Genomic DNA, 26829 nt, shown 5'->3' with positions numbered 1-26829 from the left:
GGTTTTCCTATAATTTGACATCAAATCAAATATCAATATTCATAAATTTGACATTTCCAATGGCCATGATTTTTGTTCATTCTTTCTGGTTTTGTAGTTCATTAATAATAATTTCTGTGGCTTGTAAACTATTTTCCTAAATGAGTACATGGAACTGTCTATTTCACTCACCCATTATGGAAAGGAAACCTGTTGATCTGATGGACCTCTGAACTTATAGAAGAGCCTGTATTGCAAAAGAGCCATTTCATTAAATTACTGATGGCTGTGTTTCAGAAAGACCTCCATCTTGTTGCACAAAACAATGAAAATGGTGGAAGAACAAATAAAGATAGGGGAATGCTGAAATAATAAATAACTTTGACCTTTTTTCCCCGTCTGTTGGCATCTGGTTACTTCCTTTGATCTTCCCTGCCTTAAACGAGCTAATATCTGCCAAGAGAGTGCAACTGTTACTGAATCACTAAGGTCCTATTTGTTCCGCTTGACAGATGACAATGCATTTTTGTCTTTCTACAGAAGCCTAGACTTAGGAAGGTTTCTCCAACAAGAAGCTTGGGTTTTCTCCAATACTAAATTTCTTTTTTCTTGCCTTTTTTTTTTTTTTTTTTCTTTGTGTGGGTTTTATTTCCCATCTCGTTGTGGTGGTGCGCTGCTGATGATTGTGTCATCATTTTCTGTGAGGTGCTGGTTAGACAACACTGAAGTTGTCTGATTTTGCTGTTGCTTATGATTGTTCTGGCAGGAACAGAATGCTTCAACAGCTGTAGCATATGTTGATGCTTCAGTTACATTATGGTTAGTTTGTGAGTGTCATTTGTGATTGCTCTCTTTGCTGCTCCCTGATTTTTTTGAGCAGTTGTTGGTAGTGTTAATTCATCAGTTCTGTACAGGTCTCTTGTATTTGTAAATGTTGAATTGTTTGATACCTTGATCAAAAGGTTTTATATTTAGAGTTTAGAAAACAGACCTGTCTTATTAAACAATGCAACTTTGAAGCAGAAGCAGGAGATGCATTACCAGGTCTATTTGATTTTTGTAGAGAAATTGAGACACTTGTTGTTTAAGGGTGCTGCATTTAGTCAGTTATATATTTAAATCTGCGCTATTGAGCAAACATTCTTTGTTCTAAGTATACCTTGTACTTAGCACAATGAGAACCTAATTTCTGATGGTGATCTTAGGTGCTCCAGAGTACAAATAACAATCACAATAGAACTGAATGTTTCGCATTGGTTTTTCGTTCAAATTCCATTGACCGTTCTTGTAGGCTTGTTAAATCAGTTTCAAAAATTCTTCTCCAGAGTTAGGAGGCTATGTTGTGTCACAGAACCAGAGTTATATAAAGCTTCCAAGTCATTCCCGAAAAATGAGACAGAACCTCTGCTAATTTTGAATTTCTCTGGTGGTTGGAGTTGATGTGTGCGTGAGGATAAGACTTAGGCCTTGATCCAGGAAAGCACTTAAACTCATAATTTAGCTCATCATGAGCAGTTTCCCTGGAGTCAACAACTGACTCAAATTATCATGGAAGATATATAGCACAGCCTTATTTAGGACTATATATTTAATACAATCGGTGTCAATTAAAAAAAAAAAAAAGTAGCCATATCAGAAAATTCTTTATAAGGATTCATTTCAAGATCATTCTGGTTGTGCATGTCTTTGCCATGTCTTTTGTGGAAGAAGCCACTAGTTATCTCCAAAGTGCATCTTTTACTAGAGATGGTACATTTCTGCTATTTAAATGGAATTGTGTCTTATGAGGGAACCTCTTACTGAGACTTCTTTTGTAGAAGGTCTGAATTTTTGTTAGAATTAAGAAATATTTTCTTAACTGCTGCTAGAAGATTTTGAGAAGTAGACCAGAGCAGACAACACATCTCCAGCCTGTAGAGGCTTGTTGAATTAGCTCATAGCATTTTTCCCTACAACATCTACCATACTTTATCTCTAGAATATTGAACTTGCTTCTTTGCTTGGGGTCTGCACAGGACATTTGCAGCCACTACCTTCCCTGCTAGACAGTGTAATTATTAATGAACATTTGCTGTCTGATTTTGTTTTTCTAGAGTATGGTCCAGAGGGATGACTAATGGCAGCAGTGAACCACTCAGGTGTGGCTGTAGCCGTGTCTGGCCTGGCAGTGGCAATAACAAGCCCATTCTTTACATCAAGGAGAGAATACAGAAACATGTATGGTAACACTGATTAGTTCAACAACTGATATTCCTGGTGGACTCTTCCTCTTGGACTTTAGATTTGTAAGAATAGGCCCAAAGGTAAACTTTCTTGAGACACCTTCCTTGTGTGGCACTGGCAACAGTCCAGTGGCTCTGTGATAATGTCTGAGTAGATAGGGAGAACCTAAGGCATGCAAGAGGACTTGATGTGCTGATTGCAGATTATTCACAGGTACATGTAGACATGCTGCAATAGCAGAGACTGATTGACAGTGATTAGGGGAGTAAATAAAGCAAATCCATTTACCAGAAGATGCCCAGAAAGTGAGGGACTTTTGCTACCAGTGTCTGGTAGATAAAAATGGGATGCTGAAAGCATCAAAGCTTTTCCAAGTAATTTGGGTGAAGAGTTGTCTTGGCCTGAGGGTCACAGTAAATGCAGCTGCTTGACGTGGGAGGGTTAGCATCATCACAAGGACCTTTCAGTTGGAGGATCAACTTCTAGGGAGGAAATGCAAATGTGTAAATGTTAAAACCAAATTTGGTGTATTTGAATACCATTACTGAAGAGAAATGAGTGAAGAAATTAGGTCATGTCATAAGATTGATTTTATACTTCTTTCAGTTTTGGGGTTAGGCTCTACTTTCTATGTACTTGGACTCTGGTTTTTTACTGTACAGGTACCTGCATCCTACGTATGTGTGGAGAAACACTGGCACAGGGGACTAATGATGCTTCAGAACGAGTCTTTTGGTGGAGATAGTTATCTCCATCAAAAAAGGAGGCTGGTTTTGTTTTGTGGAAGCCACAAGAGATGGCTGATTATTTATTGTCAGTGTGTCAGTGAGTGTTAAAACATAGGTGTGCCATTGACTGCTGAGAGCAGGTGGGTCCATTGCTAAGGCAATGGGCAGCAAAGATATTTTGTATAAGGATTGGAGTAGTTTACAGAAATGCTGAGAACATACAGTGAGGCCAGTAGAATTTTTTCCTTCCTAACTCGTGAAATGTGTAAGATCTTGACATCAGGCATCTGTGGAAAATGGGAAAATAGGCCATCATCACCAAGGTAATTAATCTCTTCTGAGTGATTTGGTGCAGATCCGTGTATTAGACACATAGAATCATGGAGTAAATTGGAAGGGATATCAAGTTACCGTCTAGGCCAAACCCCTACTCAAAGAAGGCTTAAATCAGGCTACTCCGGGACTTACCCTGTTGAGTCTTGAACTCAATTGAGTCTCGTCCTCAAAGGAGTTCTGGCATCTCTGGGACAGCCTGTTCTATGTAAAATGTAAAAAGTCATACCTAATATCGATTCAGAATTTCCCATAGTCCATCTTGTGTCCTGTTGCCCCTTGGACTGTTGCCATGCACCTCCAATAAGTGTTTGTCTCTGTATTTTCTCTGTACTCTGTGCTCAGATGGTTGTAGATAGCAGTAAGGTACTACTGAGTCTTTTTGCTTACAAGTTGAGAAGGCCCTGCTACCTGAGCCTGTCCTCATATATCCAGACTATATTGGGATGTCTGGAGCTTAGGAGGACTACAAGGATGTCATGAGGCTATGCAGAGAGGAAACTGGAGGAGCCAAAGCCCAAGAAGAGTTTTATTTGTCTGCTGTGAGAATGAATGAGAATAAAAGGTGTTTCTACAAATACGGCCTCCCTCAGCTGGCAACTGGCCACGAGTGCTGTTCCTCAGGGTTCCATGTTGGTGCTGGTCCTGTTCAGCATCTTTGTTGTTGATCTGGACAAACTGGGTGCCCTCTCATTCTGTTTGCAGATGACACCAGGCTGGGTGGGAATGTTGATTTGCTTAAGGACAGGGAGGCTCAGCAGGGGAATCTGGGCCTGTTTTCATTCCTTTAATCTCATAAACAAAACTTGAGAGTTTTTTTGAGAGATCCACCACATAAATGGATAAGCAGGTGTCTCATTTCTGATTGTGTTTGGGAGCTGAGGCATGAGAATATTTGATCATTTCGAAGATACCTCACCCTTAAGCCAATTGCAAGACATCCAGAAAATAGTTTTCTTGCTAGACTAATGCTAGTGATCATAGTGATCAGTCAGTCCATTCAATTTTTCTCTAAACGTGGGATACTAAGCTACCATTTTGCATTTCCCAGTTCATTCTGCTTTTTACATAAAGCTAGGTCTATTAGAAATGTTCTTTTAGGATGATGTGTTTGTTATTAAATATGGAATGTTGCTTAATCTTAAATCAAGGTTTCATTGCCTTTCTACCAGTGAACATCCTTGCTCACAAGTAGTTAACATTTTGTGTAGGAAAGCAGAGAAATGTTCTTTTTTGCTTTTGTCTTTCTGCATCCATGAAAACATCTACTAACTCTTTGAAACATTAGTATTTGCTAATATCTTTTGAGTTTGTCCAGAGTACTCAGGTATTTTGGCCCATTTTACATATGTAGTAAGTAATTTATTCTGTATGAGTCGGGCTGAATTATTTCTTTATCCTCTCCCATCTTTGAGGCACAAAAAAACTGAAAAAAATGCACAAACTACTTATATTACAGGATGTCTTCTACTCCTTCAGAAAAGGGTATATTTTAACATACTGTTTTCTAATGCTGGATTGAAAAGGGAGATGGTGTCCCATTTAGTTTCAGGAAATGCAGTCTGTACATCTGGGGTCTGAAATTCAGTCTTGTAACTGACGCGGTAATCTGCACTTAATCCCAGACTATTACTCTGCCCCAGAAAAGTAATGAAAGGGGAAAGCATTCTGTATTTATACTAGTTGGGACTCTAGCATGTCATTCATTCTTTTGGTAAGTTTCGTGCCCAGTCGAGTCAGGACTAAGATCTGAAAGAGGGGAGAGCAGGCTCAGCCAGGAAAGAGCTTTTAGGAATCTTAACTCTTAAAAACTTGCAGTTTTTTCAAGGGTAGAAAAATTGGCCAAATGTGGATGGATTTTCAGAGGAATAGCAAAAGTCAGTTCTGTGACACAGTGTTTCAGCTCCCTGCCAGATTCAAAGCTCCTGCTCCAAACTCCTTGTTTGCAGCAGCAAAAAGGTTACTTGTTTTCAAAAAATAGTTTCTAGAAATCTCTAAGGAGGGAAAAGCAGATAATTTCCTTCCAACTGGCTCAGGTACTTCCAAATTATTATCACTGAGCTCATCACTGACATGCAAAATTTCCTGCTGAATGGCTAAAATCTGAGAGTGTCATAAAAAGATGTAAACAAAGTCTTTACATTTAAAATGTCAGAATACTTAACTGAAAAGATGTGCTGACATCCTAACCTAATATTTCTTGTGTTTGCACAGATAATTTCAGAGAATGTAATAGGTCTTCCATACAAATTACAGGTAAAATTGAAGACATATTTAAATGCTATAGATTTATAACCATATGTGTGGAATAATTGTATTCAACAGTTCCCTTTTTGCAATAAGAACTATTTTGACCAATTTTTTTCAAAGCCTCTACTTGCATTTGACATGTGAAATGGGTTTTCCTTTTAACAGGAAAACCAACCTAAACCAAAAATTTAGATCTAGACTTTTGGTGCCATGCCTAGTTTTAGTGAGTTACTCGGGAGCAGGGGAAAAAAGAAGTATACGTCTTTGTATCAACTTATAAAACTAAATGTTGAAAACTTACACTAACAGCATGAAGCACTTATCTCTCTTTAGAGCCTAAGGGATTTTTAAGCATGCCTCATTTGCCTAGTGGTATCAAGAGCTTTAATTTTTTTGTATTTTTTCTTTCCCCAGAGAAGATTTATAAGGCAGTGGGGTAGATGGTGCTGTTCTCCAGCTGTCTGTCTTGAGGAGTTTCCTCACTGGACTAAACACAACATAATTTCTCTGTAATGTTACCGTGGAATCTTGGAAAAACATAATGTTCCTCCTGTTATGTACAATAGATTCTTCTTTAATTGCAGCAGCTAAAAAAAACTTCTATCTTTATAGCTGTGGAACCAAAGCGAAAAAGTTTATGGTCTTTCACTGTCAGCAGGTTTATGGAAAATTTATAGTATGTGCTCTGAGTTTACCATTTTTTGTTGCAATACTTACTAAAACTAGTGCTGAAAAATGCCTGTTTTAGAATAGAGTTTTTCTGTCTTTAAATTTTCCTATAAATTTAATAGCATTTGTGTATATTTATATATTTAATTTAGACATAGAAAAGTATATCTATATTTTGACTATATACTTTTGCATACTATGCTTCATATAGTATTTTTGGTTTATCTCCTTTTCCCTCAAACTTCTGTTTTGTCTTGTCCAAAATGCAAAAACATATTCAGGCTGCTACTTTTTCCTTTAATTTTTTTATTTAATCCTATATAATGAACTTATTTTGTTACCATTCTCTGACTACCTTTCAGAACTTGTAGTCAATAGAAAATTATTTATGTTAATGGCACTGAAAATTCCCAAACTTCCTTCCAGTTATTTGGAGAAGTTGAAATAATATCTTCTACATTTTTAATTATCTGGTTTTTTTTTTCTGTTTCTGAGATCACTTCACTGGTTCCACAATGTTTTCCATCAGTGGAAGAGGGCTACTTTTGGGGTTTTTTTAAGCTATGTTTTAGTTTTGAAGTGTTGGACCAATGATCCAGTTGAGCCAAACTGCAGTATGCATAGTCTGCTAACTTAGTCTGATCACAGTTGTCATTTGTCAACAAATAAAAAAAACCAACAAAATGGATGCAAAGTATTCACCAGTTCATTAAAATAAACAGAATTTGCCTTTAGAAACATACCTACATATTTTTTCAGTTGTAACCACAGAGCAGCAGAAACATGATTTAGTTTTATTGTATCTGCATTTTATATTTTGTTAGTGTAATCAGAATAAATTCCCCACTCTGGAAAATCTGAGTTGAGCACTGGAACTCCAGCCTATCTATAAAAGGAAAACAGACTGAAATTTTTAAAAGAAGAACACAGGATTTAATTAGTCACTTTCATTTATCTAAACTGTTAATTTCTCATTTCCATGAGAAGTATAATGCCTGAGTCCTCACTGTTTCATCCCAACTAATTCTCATTGAAAATCCCTCTGTATGAAGATGCAGTTTCTGCTTTGATCTTCTTTGCTAACATGTCTGTAGTGCTCCTCAGTCACAGTGGACTAGTCCCTCCTACTTCCTGAGTATTCATTAAATGCTCTTTTCTTTCCTTCTTGTGCAGGCAGAAATCTGGATGGATCAAAGCCAAATTTTATTTGTATATTCCCAAACTTCAGAAATATAGCAAAACCCCCAATCTATACCTGATCTTGAGTTAGCAAATCTTTAGATTTTGTAGAAGCAGTTCCTCTCTATTTTTACATATCTATGTATCTCCTGTAGTACATGCTCAGCAACTCCAAAGCAATATTAGACTTTGATTAAGGTGAAATACATAGGGCAGCTTGGCTGCAGCTGAATCCACAATAGTTGAGAAATTATTAGATCTGAGAATGTAGACTAACCCATTTTGAACACAACATCTGTCTAGCACTGGAAAGGAAGGTGCTACAGCCAATTCATGTTTTTATTTACTCTCTCATGTTACTACATGTAATTTAAAACAAAAAACTCAGAGTGAATGAGACAAGTCCTTCTGTATGACATTTGCATAGTTTTAAAGGCATACATGATGTGGGGTTTAGAAAAAACAGGTTTTTGCATAAACGTTTGCTGAAGAGCACTAAATACCATTGCTAGGTACTGTACCCGTTCGCATACTCTAATATTTCCATATTCTAGAGCATGTAAAATCTGACATGTAACAGATCAGATTAAAGTGAGTTGTGAGATAAGTCCTGACCTTTAAGCAAAAAATACCAGGCTTTAGAAATGTTGATCTCATTTTTTTGAGAGGCGAGTCCACAGGTGGGTGCACCTAGTGCCAACTCTGAAGCAGGGTGAAGTAGCAGTGTTTGTTACTTTGGAGCAAGCAGCACATTCTTTACTATGTAGGACAAGAAAGAAAGCAGCCCTCTAGTAACTTTTTGCAATTCATAGCTTCATTATATCTAAAAGCCCATATATAGTAAGCAGAATCAGAGCCTGGTTTTTTTTCAGTGTAGAAAAATCAAAAATTCAGCTTCTTCATGGGATTTGGCTTGACACACCCCCCACCTCACCCTTGCCCTTTCTTGCTGTCTTGCTTTTCTTCCACAGGAAAAGTAAGTCAGACATTGCAGGATGCTGTCACAGAGGTTCTCAGCCAATCCCCAAGATCTTGTTTGTGGCACTCACTTTTTTTCCTCTCAAGATGTGTACAAGGCTGTGTGCTGCATGGATACTGCAGCTGTCTGCTGCTGAGCCCTTTCAGTGGGAGGGCTGTGACTTGTGGAGAGCTGCACATAGGGTCTCTAATTCAGATGGTACACAGCAGAAGTGATGGTGGTTCAAGTTAAGCCTACAGTATGTTTAATGCTCTTTACATCTGATGGAAATTTTAAATATTTCACTCCCTGGAAGCACACAACTTCCCAAAAATAATTAATGAGGTTTTTAAAAATTGCATGTAAGAAGAACAGGGCACACTCAGAAGTCAACTCTTTGTTTGCTCACTTTCTGATTTTTTGGTTCTGACTTTGTTTTCCTGTGTTTTCTTCCCTTCTGCATAGCTATTACACTGGAAGATTTTATTTCATATCAATATATTAGACAGAGCATACATATTGGATAATGCTTCAGATAAAAATTCAAAGTCCATTTTGTAGCACACTATAGAAGTAGATACTTTTTATGGCAGGTAGATTCACATTAATTCTCAGATTATGCAACTTAATAAGGGATGATGCCTTTTCTATGTATTTCAAAGCACAAAATGAAATGTGTAAGGGCGACTGGCTTAAACTTGTAGCTGCCATTCATTTCAGCCCGTGCAGCCTGGCTGCTGAGAGTTGTGCTTGCTTGCTGTTTTGTGAGTCTCTGCAGATGCACAGTCGCCCACTCTGAGAGAACATGCACACACTATTTTTTTTCCCTCTCACACTGTCTGGTATACTTTCAGCACAACTCTTCGAAGACTTTCTGAACTGCTGGGTATGGTTGTCTGATTATTATTTTTTTAACTGGGAACATGTTTAGTCCAGTGTTATTTAAACAAGCTTATCTCTTTGATCAAAGTCTACAATCTGAAATTTGAACAGGGTAGGGAGGGTGGCTGGGTGGGTGAGGAAATATATCAAGTACATAGTTGTTCGTGTGCTGATGTCTCAGCTCTGTGCCTGCGAAGGTAAAAACATATATTGCTTCAGAATATTCTTGCAAATATAAAAAACTTTGGCTATTTTAGTAGGAGTTCTGAAAGCACTATATTATTTCTAAAATAAAACTGGTTTGAGTAAACTTTTTTTGACACTTCTAGTGACCTGCATATTCAGTTTTTCAGTTTCTTGGGTTTTTTGAAGGTTGAGCCAAATAACTGTGGAGTTGTTTAAGTATAGCATAGGCTTTGCTAGTATTCAAAGCACACTAGCTGGAGCCCATATATTAATGTATTTAGGGTTGACATTAGCCCATTTCATTGACTGAACCACAGACCACAGCAATGAAGCTGGAGAGCTTGAAACAGTTTCTGGAGGTTTTCATTTAGCTCGTTCAGGAGAACTGGTTTGTGCAAAGTTAAAATTATATGGAATGAGATAGCAAGAAGAAGCATGCATGCCACACCTTTTCATTATATTCTCTCTTTTTTTTTTTCTTTCTAAATATAACTTTGAGAGGCATGTCAAGTTTTTTTTTAAGCCAATCCTGTTTGATTATTTTAGATTACTTGATTTTTTATAGTGATTTCAAAATTCAAGTTTGCTAGGCTTTTGTTCACAAGACTAGGAAAAAGAATTTCTTGTATTCAATTTATATACTGTGCAATCAAACAACCATCTCCTAACTCTGACAAAATGTAAATGATGTCTATTTCATCATTTTACAGAATAAAAAGAAGGAAGCATAATTTTCTAGGCTAGTCTAAAGCTTTTCCTTGCTTTTTAATGTTATTATAGTGCTCTAGTAACTGCAAGTTGCTGTTGCTGATGAAAGTATATTATAAATCTTCTATTCTGCATGGGTATCATGCGCACTTTAATTTTATTAGCTGGCTTTATTGACTGGGGCTTGCTCCCTGCACACCCAGACACACAAACATGCACAGACACACAGAGAGACAGACACACAGACGCATGCTTGCACACACACACACACACACACATTCTGCTTTGCCCTATCTCGGTTACAGCACAGTCCTGCCCAGGGTCAGTACAATGTACACATTACATATTTCTAGCAAACATGAAAATGAATCAAACAGGAGGAGAGATTGGAGCCTGCTGAGGAAATAAAAGGCAGCAATCTGACTGACCACTGGACTAGTCTTCCTGGTTGGATTTAAGTGTTCTTTCCCTTTAGTGGCTGCAAAGCACTGTACCCTGAAGTGAAAAATGAAACGATCAGTAAGAATGAAGTAACATTTAGACGGACAATTCTTTGGTATAACTCCAAAACTAATTGTTTCTGAAGTGATGTTTAAACCAACGTCGGCACAAGGCAAGGGCTCCTGGCTCGCAGCCAGCACCTTGTAATGCATATTAGAGCAGATGAGGAGTTCCTAAAAGTTAGAGAGAGGGAGAGGGAGGGAAGAAGAGAGAGAGAATGTGCGTCTTCAGTGCTCGCTCTGCATTTGTTTGTATCCTCCTCCTTGCCGAGATTAGAGGAATACCTGTGTAGTGCTGCATTATTATGATTTCTGCTGAGCCTCAGAATAGGTTCTGGTATTTTTTTTAGGTGGACTGCCAGCTGCCGATCTCGCTGTTGACAGTAAAAGCAGATATGTTCCTTGCTCACTGCCATTAGTACTGACCATGACCCTTCACACCAAAACCTCTGGAGTTACCCTGCTGCACCAGATTCAAGGCACTGAACTGGAGACACTGAGCAGACCTCAGCTGAAGATTCCCCTGGAAAGATCGCTCAGCGACATGTACGTGGAGACCAACAAGACAGGAGTTTTTAACTACCCAGAAGGAGCCACCTATGATTTTGGTACTACGGCTCCCGTCTACAGCTCTACCACGCTCAGTTATGCCCCTACGTCTGAATCTTTTGGGTCCAGCAGTCTGGCAGGATTTCACTCCCTGAACAGTGTCCCGCCAAGCCCAGTGGTGTTCTTGCAAACGGCACCCCAGCTGTCGCCCTTCATCCATCATCACAGCCAACAGGTACCCTATTACCTTGAAAACGATCAGGGCAGCTTCGGGATGAGGGAAGCTGCTCCTCCAGCCTTCTACAGGTAAATGCTGATTTCTTTCTTATTTAAGCAGATGATCTGAGAAAATTAGAGTGTAGAAACCTGTTATGCCCTAATATTTGCTTTTTGTGCAAAGGAGCGTGTGATTTAACTGAATCATCGATAATATCTAGATCATAAGAAAAAGCGTAGAATAAAACAAACTGTAATTCACAGCCCACTGTGACTGTAAGCTGTAAATTTTGAAAATCTATGTAAAAAACCTATCAGATAATGAGTATAAATATTTCCTGGGAAAACATGAAATCATAATTGATTAAAGAATGGCAAATGACCTCAGTGTTGTAATGTATTATAATACTGTCTGAAGTAAACTAAAAAGACTTCCACCATCACACATTTTTCAGTGTGAGTGGTTGTTTATTCAGCTCTTAGGTGGTAGCAAGAGTATTTTTCTCCTCTGTCTTCCTTTGCAGTGTGACAAGTGGCTTACATAGGAAGTTGTTCAGAAGCACTATATCCTTCCTAATCAAAGTGTTAGAGTTGACTCAGTGACAGTATTTCAGTCAGCAACCACCTTCCTGAGCTATCCGAAGAGCTGTGGGCATATTAAGATGCATTTTTCATTGGAGGGTGATATATATTTACTGTAAACCTGGCATGCTGCTTTTCAAAAGATAGGCTTGTTCAGCGGGGTTTTTAATATTTTTGTCCCTCAGTAGAGGCTTGGTTCATGTTTTCTCTTTTTGGTCTGGCATAGAAAGACTAAAGTATTGTTGAAAGGGGGAAATAAATTTCCGTGGTTGAAATATTTATTGTCAATTGTGAAAAACATTACATCTTTTCTTGAAGTAAGTGACAGAAATGAATAGAATTATGGCTCCTAAAAAAAAAAATCATACATACCTATACCCACGCTGTTAACGCTTTGTGCAGTGTTTATAGCATAGTTTTGCAACAGCTTATTATATTAGGCTTCAGTGAATTAAAGTGAACAGATGTATTTTTATTCTGAGCTCTGTCATTCTCTGTTGATTTGAGAGATACAGGTAAGTTTGTTAGAAGTATAACAATTCCAAAAAGATAAATCAAGCAATTTTTTCCACATTGAAGGCCAGACTCTGCTAGGCTTATTTGCACAGTATAACATGTTGCCATGAAGAGCAACGTATGTTCTGAAGTCTAACTCAGCCAGACTAAGAATCTGGTAGTAAAATCTGGTCCCAGAAAACAAAATGATTGCACTTTTTTGCAACGGATTGGGCAGTTTTGGGGAGCAGGTAGAATAAAGACTGGTGAAATCATAGATAATGGTTATGTTAAATTGTCCAATACAGTCATATGTAAACTGAATTAATTCAAACAAAATTCTTCTAAGTGTATTTTAGTGCAAATACAATACTTCCTGGAAGAATAAGTACATGTCAGAGCATAATGATCTTGAATTATTACCAGTGACTTGAAAGTTAAACTCCACTTAAAAGACTTTTTTTACATGAATGTCCCATGCAAACCTATGGTGAAAACTGTGTAGGCAACCTTGTGTATGTAAACAGTGAGTTTGTGAAGTTGAAATACACAGGCAGAAAATGTTCTACAGTCAGGTATTGTACTGCAGGAGGATTCAAACCTGAGAATAACCCAGACACAGAAGTTGCTATGGAAATAGTGTTCTTTTAATTTTTTAGCTGTGAATTGAGATGAGACCATTCAAAATAAAATTAAGGTACTTTTTTAGTTTGATTGCTTGAGCAAATGTGTAAGACCAGTGCTGTATTCCCCTTTTCCTGACATTTCTGATCAAGGTTGTGTGTCACCCTTGGGGATGTGTACTAGCCCTTTGAAATTGCTGAGGCTTAATGCAGCAGTAATTAGGTGAATTTATGATCTTGGATATGCCAGAAGGTTTATCTGCATACAGTGTTATACAAATGATTTAATGGCCCCTTCCAGCCATAACTCTGTGGAACGCATCTTATGTGGTAATAAGAAATGTGTTTCAAAGTGCTTGCTATGATTCTCTTTTGTTAACAGGCATAGTACTGTTCAAATTAAATGAATAAAAACTTTGCTTTTTTGCTTTTCATTTTTGTCAGGTCGTATTTACAAAGTTTTCACCCTCACAACGCTAAACATTAGGTCTTCTTGTGTTTTGGCATGAGCCCAATCACCAGTAGTCTGTTAAAAATAATTTGAATATGTGTTCACTGCCTAGGAAATTTTTAAATATCTAGCCATTTGGTTTAAGAATAAGTTCTTTATAGAAACTTCCAATTTGCTTCATTTATTTGGCTAGTCTCATTGTCTTCACTTAGGTATGGGAGAAAAGAAAGGATAGGGCAGTATAATCTGGCAATGAATAACTTGATGCTGGAGATTGAAAGACGTCTAACTACCAAAATAGAGAGTTGCTGGAACAGCCTACCAGTAGGAGTGGTAAAGGCAAAAAGTCTTGTAACATAAGTCCTAAAAAAAGTTATAATGAATCATGATTAGTTTGTGATATGGCTGCCTGCTTCTATGAAAAGTTATGTAACAGTAAGTCTCCTCTGCAATTCTCATTTACCTTTCTGTGCAACTGAATTGTGCTATTTGTCTTTTGGCAGAAATATTTGCATTGCATCACCCTATTCTACTCTGAATTTGACATTCAAGGGTTGCATTCAGTGATACATTCAGTGATATCCAGGACAATAAATAAACATTATAGGTTGGAGCCAAGATGATATTCTGTTCGATACTTGGACAAAATGTTAAAAATCTTTGGTCACAAAACAAAGAAATTACTCTGTCTGATAAAGAAAACTTTTAATGTCTTTTGAATTTGTTAGTAAGTGTTCAAAATCGTACTGCCTATAGACAGATATGTATTAATAGGTGTATAACTATATGTCTACTAATTCTGAAGTTATATTTTGTCTTTCAAATAGTGAATCTTTTTCCAAAAGAATTAGTCTCTTGTTGTGAGATAATGGTAGGCTTCTGTATTTAGCTGAAGAACATAATGATACATGAAAATAATTATTTTCAAAGAATGCAATAAATATATTAATGTCCCTTCTGGTATCTCTAAATCATGATGCATCAGAATTTGAGAAATGGAGAAAAAAGGGCTTAATTAACTCAAATTGTGTTGTCTATACACAGACTTCTTTTATGTCTGTTCTTGTGGCTGTTTTTATAGGTAGCCAAACTAAAATACCTTTTTCTTGTCTGACATTGTCAAATTTCATTTTTAAAAATTTTGTTGATAATTTTTAGTATTGGTTTTTTTTAATTATTAAATACTGACTAGTGGTTGATAATTATTACAGGAAATCTTGTACTCATGACTATTAGAGTAAATTAATGGAAATTTTGTTTTGTTCTTAACTATTGAATTTGAGTTCAGGTAATTTCTGGTTATTTCCTCTCAAATATTTTCAGCAAGATTTGATCCACTCAGAGAAAAACCAAAGCTTTCGGTAGCTAATTTACCTCAGTAGATTCCTACAAGAAACAGCAGAACATCCTTTTTGCTCTGCCAGTGTGCCATCCCACTGAGTCTGCACTCCTCAGATCTGAAGTGAAATCATGCATATACTTAAGGCCCTTGGTAGCTTGTCTTTGGTGCTGGGTCCAAATTTGGCCAAAAAAAAAAAAAAAGGAAAACTCCCTGATGAGAAAACTCTCTGTCAGTCTGTAATGAGGGACAGAGGCTGGGCAGGCAAATCAGTGTACAAACAGAATAAGAGATTAATTTCTCCCTCACTTTCAGTGGCTAGTTTGTATCTTCTAATACTTCAGGCTCTATGTTTAGATTAATGTTACAAAGTTATTTGTTTAGCATTAGCCCCAATTATCATACTGCAATTGAGTCTGATGTTCTAATCAATATGATCACAGCTTTAATTTTAATGCTTGCTAAAATTGAGAAAGATTACAAATGTAGATCAATCCCTCCCCTGTTGTAATTCGTAAATCCATCCATCTATCCATCCATCCAAAAAAATAGTTGCATAACAAAATACATAAACTTTGTTAACCTTGTCTGATTCATTATTAATTTTTCTAGCTGTTCATGTGGAGTTCTAAATACAGAAGATTTTTTTCCAAATTTTAAAACCAAAAGTGTTGAAATGAATAAAAAGTTCAAAGATGATTTTTCTTTTCTTATTTTTTTTAAATGTAGCATAAAGTATTTCATAACATGGAGTATGGTGTAATGTAGTGTTTTGCTTTGCTTTTTTGTTTATTTTTCTCTAAAACGTCAGTCTGCTCAGAGGTTCCCCTTGAACAGTTCAAGTGTTCAGGCAATTTCTTCAACACTTGGAGTGTTCCTGTTTTCGGGCCTTGTACTGGTACTCTGACACTTTTGCAGCAATAGATGATTGTAATAAAAGAGACAGGAAAACGGAGTCATCTCATAGATAGTTTCTTATCTCATGGAAACATTGTAAAGATAAGCCCATTAAGTGTTCTGAGATGCTCACACATGACAATTATGAGGGACTGGTACAAACCAACTTTAGTGTTTATGCAGCCCTTCTTGGAGCATGTACTGATGTGGATCATGTTGCAAGCGTGCTTGCACCATAAATCTCCAATCCACACTGTTGAGGAGCGCATGTGATCTGTGTCTCCTCGTGCCCCTGAATACGGGCAGACAGTGATGGAAAGGGGTAAAAGAGATTTTATGCTTCCTCATTACCCTCCTTTCTGCCAAGGTAGGGAGATGGATCTCACTTGTTCTCTCTTCTCATTGAAGAAAACTTCATTTCTGCAGCAGGTTATTGTTTTGCATAAACCACAGACATAGGAAGTGGTTCATATATCAAGTCCTTCCCAAGAGGACTTGAAATCTGTGTCTAAACCCATGGTTATTTGGACAGACTGTGTGAATGGGGTTCATCTGGTCAAATGTAGGCACCCAGATCTGTATTCATTTTTCCATTCCTTAGGCATCTACTACTGTTTGAGAGGGCACATGGGGTCTAGTAGATAGGACACAGGACCTGCTGGGTAACAGAACTTTTCTGGAGCAGGAGCTGTGTGTCAGTGAGGGTCACCACCTGGAACACCTCAAATGGCACCAAACCTGCACATGGACCCCCTTCTTACTCTGAGACACAAAGAGATGCTGAGAACACACATTGTCTCTTTCTAGGGCACCTGATTAAAGTTGACCAAGTGCATTAGACTCAAAAAAGGCAAGTTCATCTTCCTATATTATATAAGATGCCTACATTCTGTTCCAGATAGCTACTGGATGAAAATGGATACCCAGTGATATTTAAAGTTATTTTTATATTCAAAGTGAAATTAATTCCACCCATACATCTCCTGAAAAGAACCAAAACAATCATGCTCTGTAATATTCCTTCCCATAGACAATGCATTATGTCCCTTAAGAGGGAGATGGGGAATTAACTCTGTGTCACTGGCCTTGATCACTCTTGCTCTGAGGCTATTGAAACAACAAACACTGCTGGCCATATCTGCTCTGATATGGAAAGCATTAGTTGCTGGCATCAGTTCCTTCAGCAATTTCAAAGTGAACATCAGATGCCAGCATTTTTTATTAAACCAACAAGATAGGCTGACCAGATCTAAGGCATTGCTCCAAGAAAGCACAAGAGAATAGTCTGGCAGCTGAAATGCATCCACATTTCCTAAAAAATTGAGATTTTGGAAATTTTTGGTTTGATATTGTTGACAATGACACACTGAAATGAATCATGAGCTCCCTGGTCTGTCTGCAGGGAGTTTTCTATTATCTATTGAGGCATCAGAGCAGAGATTAGAGCAGAGATGCTGTCCTTCAACATTCTCACTTGAAGTGCTGTTTTCATTGCATTCATTGCAGGGACTGTTTGTAAAATTTGTTGTACAGGGACAAGTCACATCTGAGTCTGAGTGGCCTTTCAAGTGACTTGCAAAAGGTTATAATTTACCACAGCTCATTAGGAACCCTGATCAGTGTGACACTGGGCAAGGCAAGGCATTTCTGCTTTTCTGCCAAGCTCAGATTCCAGTTGCTGGGAGGCTCCTTACTTCATCTCACTCAAGATATTCTTGTGCAAGACTATCAAAGCATGAGTGATACCTGTAACAGACAAGAAGATCATAAATCTGAAGGATAACATTTTTCCTTGATAAGATATTGATAACAACATTGGGTTCAGGAGGGATCTAGACGTTTTACTTTAACCCTTTAATAGAAAAAGGGTATATGGTCCTCAGAAGACAGCTTAAATATGATTGTCCTAAATGTAAATCCTATTTGATACATGTACATAACGATTGCAGTGGTCTTACAACCATTGCAGTCTTAACTAAGACACAACAGCCAGGACCTATACAAATAAGAAATAGGAAAAGATGTCTCACTGCATGGAAACCATTGGTAAAATTGAAAAATAGCAGTAAAGGCTCAAAGTTGAGTGTAACTAAGAGGACTTCTTAAAAAAAGCAGGTGGTGACTAACAGTGAACAGCCATGCATGTAACCACCAGTGGATTGTCTACAACTCTTCAAGGGTGCATTCCCCTCTTGTTAGGCAGCATGGGTGGAATGTGTCACATTCTGGTCCCACACCCCACAGTGCTGTCAGCTGCCAGAACTGACCTCCCCAGGAGCCAGGCAGCAGAACCAGCGCAGGGTCATTCTTGAATGCTACAGGGGAGAGACTTCTCCCCCTCTGAGGACGACAGAGCAGAGAGCATCAAGGCAGCACCAGGCTGCGTTTAGTGCCCATGCATTTCACCTTGCATTCATAAGCCATGTGAGTAAGCAGTGTGGGGTTTTTTCACCTTGATCGTACTGTCTAAGGAAACTCCTTTTAAATGATTATATAGGGAACACCTGTATTCTTCCATTGAAGATTTTTTTTCAGTTTCTCAACAATCTGCTGTGCAAATGTCCAGTGCAAATTTCATTGCTACTTCCAGTCTTTTCTCCCCTTTTTAGTACTTGCTATTGTGCAGAAACAGTGCTTTGATCACTGCAGCCTACTTCGGTACTGATTTGGGCTGCTAAAAGATGGCTATATACAACTTTATAGGATACTACAAAGGGTACATCAAAGCTGGAAGAAGAAGGAAGGGAAATTTACTGATACACAGGAAAAGGCTCAGCTCATGATAAATAAAAATCACTAGGAAGATGCTGTACAGAAAGCAGCAGCTGTAGTAGAAAATGTGGCATGATTTAGGCCCCAAATCTTAAATTACAAGGCTAGGAAACTCATAATAGCTTTCCAAATAGCCTTCACTGTGTTTTTTTGCATATAGCTCTGCTAAAATTGGGATGTGTGATACCTACTGCTTTCTTTCTATTTCCCTTCCACTTTTATTTTCTTTTTTCTTTTAAATGTAATTCAGGCTTGTGAGATCTATTAATTCAAAAATCAGTGAAAGATTATGGAAGTTTGGGTTGAAAGGGAAGACTAGTTCCAAGTCACCTGGCATGGGCAGGGACACCTTTCACTAGAGCAGGTTGCTCAGAGCTCTATCCAATCTTGCCTGAACACTTCCAGGGATGAGGCATTCACAGCTTCTCTGGATAGCCTGTTCCAGTGCTTCACCACTCTCATAGCAAAGAATAATCTCTTCCTAATGTCCAGTCTTTCAGTTGACCCTCTTTCAGTTTAAGATCATTCCCCCTTGTGCTGTCACTACATGCCCTTCTAAAAGTTCCTCTCTGGCTTTCTTGTAGGCACCTTTTAGGTACTGGGATGTTGCTATAAGGTTTCTTCTCCAGGCTAAGCAGCTCCAGCTCTCTCAGCCTCTCTTCAGAGAAGGGGTGCTCCATTCCTCTGATCATCCTTATGGTCCTCCTCTGGACCTTCTTGATAAGGTGGCCTGTAGCAGACCTCCACTATGTCACCTGTCTCTGCCCTCCCTTTAATCTTGACCTATACGTTCTCAGCTGGCTCCACATCCATCCCCAGGTGGAGCTTTGTGCATTCCAGCTCTTTGTTGACATATTCTGGTGTTTAGAAACTTACTCTTTTTCCTTCTTCAAGTTGATCTGCAAACAGATGGAAGTTTGGAAGGTGCTAACTGTAAAAAATTGTAATTTAATTTTACTGTTGAGGAAAAGTGCTATAAAACCTGATCTTTGGCAAAAATAAAATGCCACATAATACCCTGTCATCTCTGCTTTCAGTTCATAAAGCCAGCAAATATTCTTAAAGCATTTCATTTGCTGGGCCATCTTGATTAAGCAGTATATAGTTATTTCTGAATAACTTGTATCAGTTAGTGTCTAAAATAAATTAATTCACATAAGTGTTCGCTGCTTTCATTATTATTTACAGCTTGGACTTGACAGTGAGATCCCGGTTTCAAATTACGTATGAGAGAACCCTTATCTTCAGGACACTGTAGCCATGACAAAGAATACTCTGGCTGAGAGTGCACAGCAAATCTAGTCACCTTTGGGGAACAAACATGCAAAGGACAGCTTTGTCTGTTTGCTTCCATCCTGCAGTAAAATGATACTTCTCCTTCAGCCATATTGATAACCACAAGCAAGGAAAAATACGTATGTTGCCAGCACATGAACCACTGCAGCAGATTTATTACCTTGCAATACCTTCTTGTGGTTTGGATTATTTAGAATTTATGGGTTGAAAAGTATGCTAGTTTATTCTTGCCATGCTATGAGAAATATAATCCTAATTTTAATGTACAGGAATATCAATTACAGATAAAGCATGCAAACCCTGGAAGTGGTGAGAGTATTCTAATTATGTTCATGGAGAAAGGTGGTGAGATAGAAACCCATATAAAAGAATGTAGCTGAATGTTTAATGGTAATAATATCAGAATCAGTTAAATGCAAGAATATCTGCCAGATGTATGCCATTTTAAGGAGTCAAATATTTTTAAAGCAGGTTGCACCTCTGCAAGATTTTACTATTTCTTCCTTGATTTAAGCCATAAAAAAAGCCAAACAAAGTTGAAGTAAATCTGATTTTACAGAGAAATTTTAAAGATCCTGGAATAAAACTCAACTTTATTTTATTGGCAGTTCTAATAACACTGTTTAAGTCTGACTAGGTTCCTCTTTTTTTTTTTGCTTACTTATATTGTTTAGTTTTGGCTTATATTTTACATTTTAGATGGTTGTCTCAGGTAGTTTTTTTTAAAATGCATTTTGAGAAAAATGGCTCAAATTTCTAAGTATGATGAAGGAAAAGAAAATTTTGCTATAATCATGGAAAAAACCCCAAAAACTTTTCAGTGAACGTCCTAGACACCATTGTATTATAGGTATACATATACCTGATACTTGGTAGTGGGGGAATGCTGTCAAATCAGGGTTATTTTTCTTTAATTTTCCCCCAGAAATTTTGCTCAATTTTAAGCTACAAACTCTTGAAACACCTCACTATTCACTATGGGAATCTGTTTGCATTTGATAGCTAAATTATATGAAATTTTATCTACCTTACATGCTCCATCTTTCCTCAGGGATTGCATAATGACCTGATTGCAAGAGCATCCTTCTCTGACAAAATGTTGCTTCATTGCATGGCTGCATGGCATTTCAAATGCAAATATTACTGTGGGCAGAGGCAGTTTACTGAGAGATGAGAATCACAGAGTCATGTTAAGTTTGAATGGGCAAAAATGTTAGAAGATTATCTGGTCAACATCTTACTCAAAGCAGGGCTTACTTCAAAGCTAGATGAGGCTTCTCAGACTGTGAGATTTCCAGCTGTGCTTTGTGGATACCCAGGAATGGAGGCTCCACATCCACCCAGGGCAATCTGTAACAGGGCTGAACCACTCTCACTGTGAAAAAGTTTTTCCTAGTATATAATTAGAATATTCTTCGCCCAAAGATGTGTCGGATGTGTCTCGTCCTTTCATGGTGTGCTCCAAGAAGAGTCTGGCTCTGTTTCCTTTAAAGAGTCCCATTATACTGTTGAAGACAGCAATAAATCCTGCTTAGTCTTCTCTTTGAAAAAATGAACAAATCCAGTTCCCTCAGCATCTCCTCATATGCCATTTGTTCCAGCTCCCTCCTCATCTTTGTGGCTGTCCCTGGACTTGCTCCAATTTGTCAAAGGCTGGCTTCAGCTTGGAAACCCCAGATTGGAAGCAGTTTTGCAGCTGCCAAGGACAGGGGAACCAGCTCTGCTCTCAGCCTCCTTTAGATGTTCATATTAGTACAGCCCAGCTCCTGCTGTGTTTCAGCAGGGGGTTATTCTATGCCAGGGGAATTGCTCTGCATTTTCCAGTGCTGAAATTAAGGAGATTCCTGCTGGGCCATTTCTCCAGCCTGTTGAGGTCCACCTTACTGGGAGCTTTCGTCTGCAGCAAATCCACCACTCTGCATGTTCCCTGTCCCCCAGCTTGGTATCTGTCATTGACTTGCTAGGGATGCAGTTTCTCCATCTCTATTGTTAGTGAGGTATTCACCTCAGTATTGATTGCCCATGAATACTACTGCAAGCTTGCCAAATTCCAGCTGCTGATAAAAGTTTGTAGAGACTAGCAGTCATTTTCCATCCACCTTATAGCTCATCTGTGCAGCCCATATTGCACTTCACTGGGATTGAGAAAATTGATGTCTCTTGTGCTTTTAGTCCTTTCTTCTGTGTTTGGCAAAAGTAACATCAGCAAAATGCAGTAAAAAAAATGATCTTGCAGAATGGCAAGATGGGCTGAGGAGAAAATAAAGGTCATCTCCATGAAGAACAGGATGGGGCCAGTGCAGAAATCTGATGGGTCTGGTGAGGTAGAAACTTTGAATTTCTGATGAGGTGCTGTAGCAGGCTGTAGTAAGCCATGAGACAGAACATGGAGGAGAAAGGTATGCTGTAGTAGTAGAAAATAGATTATGTTCTTGGAAGAGTTTGAGATGAACTGCAAAAGTAAGATGAAGGAGAACCTCCAGAACTGAAAAAGCTGAAGAATTCTGAACTGGAGACGAACAGTGGAATTTAAATGTTTTCTGGCAATGTGACTTGGATTGGGAATGGGCAGTAAACATGACTGAAACAGGGCAGGTGTATGTTTGCAAAGCATAGAGAAATAAAATGCTCACAGGGAGGAACAGGGATTATGGAGCTTCCTCCCAACAGATATGTGCAACTCTTGCATTTTGTTGCTGTCTGCTACAGATTTAGCCAGAAAATAATGGATTACCCCAGATGTTGGTTAGATCAAAGGCCCAATGTGGCTGATGTCGGTGCTGTACACGTGAGCTTCCATCACTCGTGAAACAAATGCCACTCACAAAGACTGATTGGATTTTGATTATTTTAATTCCTAAAAGCCTTGGTATTTCTCATACACATAGAGAAAACAAAGTTATGAGTGAGATCATAACAGCAGCCTTCCTAAAGCTGAAACATGCCAGAACTAAATTTGTGTGCATAGATCTCTCCCTCTCTCTGCCCAATGTCCTAACATATGAGATGAAGACACTGCTGTTTTACCATACAGGACCCCTGTGAAGATTTACCGGTGTCTGTAACGTGTCCTTCTGTAATAAGGAACTGAAAATAATTTGTGAAAAATCTACAGGACAGTTTCAATAGCAGATTTCACTAAGAAAGAGGACATGAGGCTACATACGAGTAAGGGTGAAAAGAACTAAAATATTGAGTAGGTACTCAGTGGGTATGTGTTTGGAAGCTAGCAATGGCATTACTAAATGCAGTATCTGAAATGGAAAAAAAAAACTGTTTACAAGCTTGTTAAACACACATACCCAGCATACTTCTCAGAAAGAATGGAACATCAATATATTTCGACTTCAGTCCTTATAAGGAATTGTATGTTCAGCTACCTTGCATTTATTTATTCTATAGGTAGATAAGGGATGACTGCACAGAATCAAGGAGTTCATATTCTTTTGTTATGAACTCTTGGATATGACCTTAAGTTCATTGTGTTCTTTATTTAAGATGAAGGATTTTACTGGTTTTATTACAGCAAAGCAGTGAAGATCTTACTCTTCAGAGAGAGGAATGCATTTTGGTACAAAAATCGTTACATAAGCAAATATAAAATATTGTCTGTAAGCCCTCTTCCCCCTTTTTTATTTCAAAAACTTTTAAGACTATTACTTAGGACAAAGACTGCCTTTTCAAGAAGATTTAAAATGTTGTATAGATAGTATCAGCTTTTTTATAATTTTTAAAATGACAGCTTTAGGTGTTAATAGCTTCAAGTTGTTTTCATGTATGACCAATTTTCTGACTCATAAATGCCTTGTTTCTTGTCTCTTTAATTTACTTTATTGTCAACAAATGTGGATCTGTCCGGAAATGACAAGAAACCTGAAAGCTGCATTGCCTCAGAGACTGGCCCCACTTCTGCTGGGTCCTTCCAGGTTATTCCAGAACTAAAAACTAGAGGAGAAGAGCAAAATTATTTGCCTTGTTTATTACAGGCAAATGAGAACAGGTCCCCAAGACCACCATTTCATTAATTCTGATGGGAACCATGTTTGTGTCATGTAGCAGCCTAAAATGGATGAAGTCTGGAAATATTCTTTGTTACGGTCAATTTGCTACCAGATTACTCGGGGAAGTTCTCCTTGTCCCAGAGAAATTCCTCAGGTATGTGCCTGCCAACTACTTGATCCTTTTCTGATGACATCAGAGGACAAATTTTAAAAAATAAGGGCAAGGCTTCTGTCCTGTGGCCAATCCTGTGTCCCAGATTCAAAACCAGAGTTTTCATTGCAACATTCTCTCTCTATGTGTGAGAGATATTAAAGACTGTTTTTGTGAGAACTGAGACTCTTTGAAAAGTGCAATGCCAGAGATAAGTTAGTCCAACGAAAATTGCCTAACTAGAAATAAAAAAGAAATGTGTATCTAATGAAAATGTAGTAAAGGATTTCAGTGCTTAATAAATCTAAAATCACTAGCTTTATTGTAAACCTCTGTTGTCCCAGCATAGTCAAGGAATGGAATGGAAGTTTCATTTACTGCATATTATAAATAATTAGTTCAGAATCACTACAGAAAGGTTTAGAATTGGTATTTCTGCAGCTGGGAAGTGACTGGTGCATGCTGCCCAATTGTGTGGGGGGTTATTTTGGCTTTTTTTTTTGGTGTTATTGTAGTTGTTGTGGTTTGTTTTGTTTGTTTGTTTGTTTCTGGGGTTTTTTGGGTCCATGTTAGGTTCTGCACTAAAATTGTCATGGAGAAAAATTAATTGAATAACTACTTTTATTCTTTAGATTTCCATTTTGTCACTCTCATGACTCTCAAGCTCTTTTTTTTTGTCTGTTTAATCCTTGGATGTTCTAAAGATGTGGGTGCTGTTTCTGCCATTAGATATATACTCAACTACTCTACAGAGGGAACAAGATGCAAAAGATATAGTAAAAAATTAATTTGTCCTTGCAATCAGAGGTCCTGAGATTGGTTTGAAATTCAGCACTGATTCGGATACTCAGATAATATTAATCCTCATCCTGTGAGCTGAAGTCTAATACTGAATGGAATTATCACTGCACTGGAGTAATTACTATTAAATATGATTTTGCATAGATATAATCTATAAGAACATTTCAACTGTATTTTTGGCCAAATGAATTTGGGATGATGAGAGTATCCAGAACAAAAGGTTGAACTATTGTGATTCATTAATTTAGCAAGGCTACCTTGTAGTTACAAAGTATTTTTGAGGAGAATTGATGAATTTTAAAGCAGAAGTAGATACTGCATTAGGAATCATGCTGCTAAACTTGAAATTGCCATTTAATTTTTTTTTACTTTTATTTCAAAATGCTAATAACAGTTGCTTAATGTCTTAAAAAGAGTTTGAGCCAGTTCAGTTTTTTGTCTGAGAATATGATCTTTAGCCTTTTGCATTTGGATGCATATATCAAAGGGTTTAAATGAACTCTGACAGGTTCAGAAAAATATCTTCTGTCTCTTTAAATAAAAAAGAATCCAAATAATTTTTTAGAAGGTGCTTTGAATATGATTCAAATTTAATAAACCAAAAGCTGCTTGCAGGTATCTATTTATACATTAAAAGCTCAGCTAAGGGTTGATGCCCATTGTTTTTGGTGGATTTTTGTGCATTTGCAGAGCTGCCCCTTATCACCTCTCTCCTTCCCTATGCCTTTGTCTCACCTTCTGACTCACCAGCATGTGCAGCAGCAAGCCTTCTCTTTGCTCCTGATGCAGAGTTATGTGTGCTTACCTTTTTTCCAAGCCAGCTGCTGAGTGTACGCTTGCGCCACTGTTCAGTTCCTGAGGGATGTGTGAGCCAGGGAGTGCAGCTGGAAGGGAGCTGAGCTCTTGGGTAGGAATGCAAAGGGTTCTCCAGCAAGGTTACTAGGGTTATCAGCAAATGAAAACAGGAATCAAGAATATGTCTCATGTGGCAGCTCCCACTGGGGTTTGTGGAGCAGTGCTGAGGCTGGAGAATGAGGAGACAGTTAAGTCATATTCATTCAGAATCTCTGCCCTGCTGGCTTATCTTTCCATTTTATGTGTTATACTCTTCAACATGACCTAAATGGAGCTGGTTTTGGATTCTGCATTTGACAATAGACAAGAATTATTTAGAATTATTTGACTTTGTGATCTGTAAATTCACATAAATATGTATGTGAAATTAAGTCACTATGGTGCTAGATGGAACTAATGAAGAAAGACAGTACAATTTTAGAACTTACTGATGTTTCAAAATATTTTTGTTAATCAGAACTAAATTAAAAACAAACCAGAAGTAAATCAAAGAACACAGGCTTATGGGCAATAATTGAAATATCTTCCTATTTGTCTTATAGAACACTTTTGATAACACAGAATCACAGAATGATCAAGGTAGGAAGAGACATTCAAGATCATCTAGTCTGACTATAAACCCAGCACCACCATAATCACCCCAACACCATATCCCCAAGTGCCACATCCTGACGCCTCTTGAACACTTGAGACAGTGACTCTACCACCTCGTTGGGCAACTTATTCCAATGCCTAACCACTTTTTCAGTGATTTTTTAAAATATTCTTGGAACCTCCCCTGACGTAACTTAGGGTCGCTTCCTCTTGTCCTTTCACTTGAGACAGGGCAGAAGACATTGACCCCCATTTCACTTCAGCCTCCTTCATGCAGTCGTAGAGAGTCTTCTCTGAATAAATAACCCCATTTCCCTCAGCTGCTCCTCATGAGACTTACGCCCTTCCTTGGACTTGCTCCAGCACACTCCTTTTTGAAGTGAGTCGCCATAACCAGACACAGGACTGGAGGTGTGGCCGCACCGGTGTCGAGTACAGGGGGATGATCATTGCCCTATTTCTGCTGCCCACACTGTTCCTGATACAGGCCAGGATGCCATTGACTTTCCTGGCCACCTGAGCTCACCTGGCTCATGTTCAGCAGCTGTCAGCCAGCACCCCCAAGTCCCTGCCACTGAGCAGATGCTGAGCTGCTCTGCCCCAAGCCTGTAG

At 38.2% G+C, this 26829-nt stretch overlaps 1 protein-coding gene across 1 annotated transcript in view; it reads left to right on the top strand.

Moving 5' to 3' along the window:
• The first annotated feature begins 2129 nt into the window (after window positions 1-2129).
• Window positions 2130-26829, top strand: part of ESR1 (estrogen receptor 1) — a 113794-nt gene continuing 89094 nt past the window's right edge. Inside the window, exons 1-2 of the mRNA XM_059468496.1 lie at window positions 2130-2196; window positions 10946-11450. Of these exons, the coding sequence (XP_059324479.1) occupies window positions 11023-11450 (428 nt within the window). The 5' untranslated portion in view covers window positions 2130-2196; window positions 10946-11022. The remainder of the gene's footprint in view (window positions 2197-10945; window positions 11451-26829) is intronic.

This window comes from Ammospiza nelsoni, chromosome 3 (genome assembly GCF_027579445.1).
Source record: "Ammospiza nelsoni isolate bAmmNel1 chromosome 3, bAmmNel1.pri, whole genome shotgun sequence".
In the NCBI taxonomy this organism is placed as follows: Eukaryota; Metazoa; Chordata; class Aves; order Passeriformes; family Passerellidae; genus Ammospiza; species Ammospiza nelsoni.
The sequence above is the reverse complement of the archived record's forward strand: the minus strand, read 5'-3'. Positions and strand labels throughout refer to the sequence as shown.